At 32.1% G+C, this 6152-nt stretch overlaps 1 protein-coding gene across 1 annotated transcript in view; it reads left to right on the top strand.

The window, feature by feature from the left end:
- rnf31 (ring finger protein 31) overlaps nt 1–5965 on the top strand; it is a 29237-nt gene extending 23272 nt beyond the window's left edge. Inside the window, exons 23-24 of the mRNA XM_022767766.1 lie at nt 4606–4771; nt 5427–5965. Coding sequence (XP_022623487.1) covers nt 4606–4771; nt 5427–5474 — 214 coding nt within the window. The 3' untranslated portion in view covers nt 5475–5965. The remainder of the gene's footprint in view (nt 1–4605; nt 4772–5426) is intronic.
- The last annotated feature ends 187 nt before the right edge of the window (nt 5966–6152 follow it).

Genomic DNA, 6152 nt, shown 5'->3' with positions numbered 1-6152 from the left:
AAAAAAAAAAAACGTCATAGTATAGCAATGGCATAAATGTAAAAAAAAAACGTCAATAGTATAGCATGGAATAAAAATGTAAAAAAAAAAAAAGAAAAACGTAGAGTATGCATGCATAAAAATGTCAAAAAAAATCGTCATAGTATAGCATGGCAATAAAAATGTCAAAAAAACGTATGGTATAGCATGGCATAAAAATGTAAGTCATATTAAAACGTCATAGTAAGGCATGGCATAAAAAATTCGTAAAAAAAACGAATGACAAAAAAAAACGTCATAGTATAGCATGGCATAAAATGTAAAAAAAAAAACGTCATAGTATAGCATCAGGCGGTAAAAATGTAAAAAAAAAACGTCATAGTATTGACATGGCAAAAAACGTCAAAAAACCCAAAAAACGTCATAGTATAGCATGAGCATAAAATGTCAAAAAAACCCAAAAAAACGTCATAGTATAGCATATGGCATAAAATGTAAAAAAAAAACGTTCATAGTATATGCATGGCATAAAAATGTCATAGTATAGCATGGCATAAAAATGTCAAAAAAACGTCATAGTAAGTCTTGGACGCGTGGCATAAAAAGCCAGCTGTCCCAAAAAACGTTCATTCTCTTAGTGCATAAAGCATGCAAGAGCGATAAGGAAAGCTCGCATAAAAAATGACAACACGTCCATCAAACGTCATAGTAATAGGCATGACGAATACAAATGTAAAAAAAACGTCATAGTATGATTAGCAAGATGGCCATAAAAACCCTGAAAAAAGAAGTTCATAGTATAGCATGCATAAAAATGTCTACAAAAAAAAAAAAAACAAAATAAGTCATGGATAGCATGGCATAAACATGTAAAAAAAAAAGCTCATAGTATAGCATGGCAAAAAACGCTAAAAAAAACCGCAAAAAAAACGGTCATAGTAATGAGCATGGCTAAAAATGTAAAAAAAAAAAACGGTCATAGTATATGCATGGAAAAAAAAAGTAAAAACCCCAAAACTCATAGTATAGCATGGCATAAGTAAAAATGAAAAACAAAAAAACGTCATAGGTATGGCATGGCATAAAAATTCAAAAGTCATAGTATAGGCATGGGCAGTAAAATGTTAAAAAAACGTCATAGTATTAGCATGGCAAAAAACGCTAACCAAAAAAAACGTCATAGTATAGCATGGCATAAAAATGTAAAAAAACAAAAAAATGTCATAGTATAGCATGGCTGAAAAATGTAAAAAAGAACAACGTCATAGTATAGCATTGGCATAAAAATGTTCCAAAAAAAACGGTCCATGGTATAAGATGGCATAAAAATGTAAAAAAAAACGTCATAGTATAGCAATGCTAGAAAAATTGTAAAAAAAAAAAACGTCATAGTATAGCATGGCATAAAATGTCAAAAAAACGTCATAGTATAGTATGGATAACAATGTAAAAAAAAACGTCATAGTATAGCATGGCTTAAAAATGTAAAACCAAAACGTCATAGTATTAATGCATGGCATAAAAATGTCAAAAAACGTCATAGTATGGCATGGTTATAAATAATGTCAAAAAACGTCATAGTATAGCATGGCATTAAAACATGTCAAAAAAACGTCATAAGTATGGCATGGGCAATAAAAATGTCAAAAAAAATGTCATAGTATGGCATGGCATAAAAATGTCAAAAAAACGTCATAGTATAGCATGGCATAAAAATGTAATAAAAACACGTCAAAGTATAGCATAGGCATGAAAATGGTAAAAAAAAAGTCATAGTATAGCATGCATAAAAATGGTAAAAAAAAACGTCAATGGTATAGCATGGCAGTACAAATGATAAAAAAAACAAAAATCAGTTCAATAGGTATACAGCATGGCATAAAAAATGTAAAAAAAAAAACGTCATAGTATTGCACTGGCACTAAAATCGTCAAAAAAAAACGTCATAGTATAGTCAGGCATAAAAATGTAAAAAAAAACGATAGCATAGTAATAATGCTTAAATGTATGAAAAAATGTATAGTATAGATGCGCATACACAAATGCTCAAAATAACAACGATCATAGTATCCACGCATGGCATTCAGAACATGTCAAAAATTAAAGGCGTCGATATGTATAGGCTAGTGAGAAAAATTTTGTAAAAAAACGTTCATAACGTATAGGCATGGCATAAAATGTTAAAAAAAAACGTCATAGTATTAGCAATGGCTATAAAAATGTCAAAAAAAAAAGTCATGGTATAGCAATGGCATAAAAATGTAAAAAAAAACGTATAGTATAGCATTGGCAAATAAAAATGTAAACAAAAAAAAAAACGTCCATAGTTATAGCAATGGCATCAAACAATTGTCAAAAAAAACGTCACTAGAATAGGCATGGCATAAAAATGTTAAAAAAAAAAAAAAAAAAACACAAAAAAAACACGTAATAGTATAGCATGGCATAAAATGTAACCATCTAGTATACGCAATGGCATAAGAATGCCAATAAAGAAAGCTCATTAGCTTAAGTGGTGTCATAAAATGCCAACAACAAAGTATAACGTAAGGCATAAACATTTTCATGGAACAACAAGTAATAGTCAGGCATAAAAGTGTCAAAAAAACCAATAGTATAGTATGGCTTAAAAATGTCCAAAAAAAGTCATAGTAATAGTATGTTCAAAAAAACGCAATGTATAGTTTAGGCATAAAAATTTCAAAAAACGACATAGTATATTCAAGCATAAAAATGTCATAGTATAGTAAGGCATAAAAAATGTCAAAAAAAAACGCTATAGGTATAGTTAGGCATAAAAAATTTCAAAAAACGACATAGTATAGTCAAGCATAAAACTGTTCATAGTATAGTAGGCGGGGCATAAAAATGTAAAAAAAAACGATATAGTATAGCATGTCATAAAAAATGTCAAAAAAGGTCAATATGTATAGTATGGCATTAAATAATGTATGTGAAAAACATTTCATATTTTAAATAACACACACAAACACACACAAACCAGTTTTATTCTTTTGATTTAATTAACAAACCACTTACAATCATATATATAACAGCATTTAACTAGAGTATGCAGTGATAAGACGTTAAACAACAATAAAAAAAAAACACATTAAATACAGACAGTTTTAAGAGACTTTCATGTAATTCCATAGCATGTTCAAAAAAAACGTCATAGTAATAGGCAATGGCATAAAATTAAAAAAAAAAAAAAAAAAACGTCATAGTAATAGCATGGCATTGAAAAATGTAAAAAAAAAAAAAAAAACGTCAATGGTATAGCATGGTAAAAAATGTCAAAAAAAACGTCATAGTATGCATGGCATAAAAATGTAAAAAAAAACGTCAATTAGTATAGCATGGCATAAATGTAAAATAAAAAAACGTCATAGTATAGTAATGGCAAATTAAAAATGTCAAAAAAACATAGTACAAGCATGGCATAAAAATGTCAAAAAAAAAAAAGTCATGGGTATAGCATGGCATAAAAATGTAAAAAAAAACGTCATAGTATAGCAATGGCAATAATGTCCAAAAAACGTCAATAGTATAGTATGGGCATAAATGTAAAAAAAAAAAAAAAAGAAAACGTCATAGTATAGCATGGCACAAAAAATGTCAGTATAGTATGGCATAAAAATGTCAAAAAAACATCATAGTATAGCATTGCATTAAAAATGTCAAAAAAAAAAAACGTCATAGTATAGTATGGCATAAAAAACGTCATAGTATAGCATGGCATAAAAATGTAAAAAAAAAACAAAAACGTCATAGTATAGCATGGCATAAAAATGTCAAAAAAAATGTTATAGCATAGCATGGCAAAAAAATTTCCAAAAAACGTCATAGTATAGCATGGCATAAAAATGTAAAAAAAAAACAAAAAAAAAGTCATAGTATAGTATGGCATAAAAATGTAAAGAAAAACGTCATAGTATAGCATGGCATAAAAATGTCAAAAAAAAAACCTCAGAGTAAAGCATGGCATAAAACATCAGAGGTAAAGCTGTGAATCTTCTTCAAACCTTTATTTAAGCTCATAGTCATCTGATGTGCATAGTGAAGAATGTGCTGAAATGAGTTTCCTCTGTAGGATGTTTGGTCTCAGTCTTAGAGATAGCGTTTGGAGTAGAGCCGCTGCTCTTCTCCATTGACAGGAGACAGTTGAGGTGATTCAGACATGGTCAGGATGCCTCCTGGGCGTCTAGCCTTGGAGCTCTTTCAGACACGTCAAGCTGGTAGGAGGACCTGGGAATTCCCCAGGAGGAGATGGAAAATGTCGCTGCCACCACAAAATGTTTGGATGGGTGACTCTGCAGTTGAAAAACAAAATGAAGAAATTAATATTATTCTAAAAGAAAACTCTCTCTCTCTCTCTTTAACTCCATTAATGCAGCTATAATCTATGAGCATCGTTTTCAGAGCAAAACCTACTGTCCACTACCTCAGCAGCAAACAGCTGACCGACAGTTAGAGACCAGCTCATTGCAGCTTTAATGATTCTGATAAAAAAAATCAAAACATCTCCCTTTTCAGAGCATATTCTATAAATCTCTTCCCTCACTTTTATGAGGATACTCTTTCAGATGAAGCCTTTTACAAAGGTGTGTGTGTCTGTTTCTGCAGGAAGCACTACAGAGAATACCTGGTCAGTCTGATAAACGATCACTCTCTGGACCCGGCTCTGCTCTACGACGCCCACGAGCTGACTCGGGCCTGTGAGAGATACGAGGTGGACGCACAGAGTAGAGAGAACGAGGATGACAACGCTTACCATGCTCGACTGCTCAAGGTGTTTTTTTTTTTTTTTTTAAACATTTTATAGTCAAAAATGGTAATACAAATACATATATAATATAGAAACTACGTGTATAAGCTATGAGAGTCCCGGCTATATCCACATCAGTCAGACAGAATGAGTATACAGCTCTCTTTGTCTTTCCATTAGTTTAATTTGAATTATTATGAACCACTTTAGCTGCAGACTTTTCAACAGGAGTGAGTGTGGACTAGACCAAGGGGGTGACCCACAACAGTAAGGTGATTGGTTTGATTTACCAAATTGGCAACAAGGATCCCGGCCCCTGAACTTCCCGCTCGCTGTCAGCGGGTCCGGTGTCGAACCACAAAGTCCAGGAGCTTTGTAACTTCTCTCCTGTCGCTTTTCTCTGTGCCTTCAAAAGAAAGCAGAAATGTTATATGTTGTATGCAACTGTCTGCAAAGAGAACGAGCTGAGAGACTGAACACAGTACATTATCAGTCTATAAAGCTTTACTGCATCGCAAGTCTATCCAGGTCACATCAACTGCATGTTCAAACAGAATCTGGAAAAGCTGGTTTTCAGTACTACGCTCCTCATAAACAGAATCAGTTATTAAGAGTTTAAAAAAAAAGAATTAAACATTATACCTGAGTCACTTTTAACTGCCTTTTTCTCTCCTGACAGAAACTGATGGAGGTTCCTCTTGGAGAGAAGGTTCCCCGCAACAAATAAAGATGCCTGAACAGCTCATCACCGGCCTCAAAAAAAAACTAAAACCAGCTGAATTCTCAATCAGTGACAACACGTGTGACTCAAGTACATATCCGTTGATGCCAAACCACAAGTGAATAATGAATTGGCGTGTTGGAGTTGTGAAGCAGCTGTGTCTGATTTGTGTCCTCCTATCTGTTTGTTTGTCTCTGCTGCCTTCAGCTGAAAATGATTCTTCTCTTTTCCCTGTCGATCATAAATCATGAAGAGAAATAGGATTTTGAAGAGGATTGTGTCTTTATCTCATGTTCTCTGTCTTCAGTTTTCAGTGATGAGTAATATAAACTTGGGAAAAAACCTTTAAAAAAGGAATGTATTTGTATTATTTTGGTGTATCTTATATGAATCTGATGATTTATCACTTGTACTTAATGTATGTTGAAATTTCTGCATGAGAACAATGTAGAGATATCAGGAAAGATTATATGAAAAAATAAAAGTTAAATACATTATTCACTGTCTCAAGGGTTGAAGTGTGAAGATTTTGTTTATAAGATGGATGGATGATTCAAACTCATTAAATAAATGATTATTTTGAAATGTGGATTTGTTGATGTTTTTGTCACATTAAATACATTAGAGAAAGTTTTTGTTGTCATATATTTCTTGGTGTACTTTTGAGATGTATTTGTACTTGAG

Source organism: Seriola dumerili, unplaced genomic scaffold, assembly GCF_002260705.1.
Source record: "Seriola dumerili isolate Sdu_G_001 unplaced genomic scaffold, Sdu_1.0 BDQW01001298.1, whole genome shotgun sequence".
Lineage (NCBI taxonomy): Eukaryota > Metazoa > Chordata > Actinopteri > Carangiformes > Carangidae > Seriola > Seriola dumerili.
This window is presented reverse-complemented; position numbering and strand designations above follow the sequence as displayed.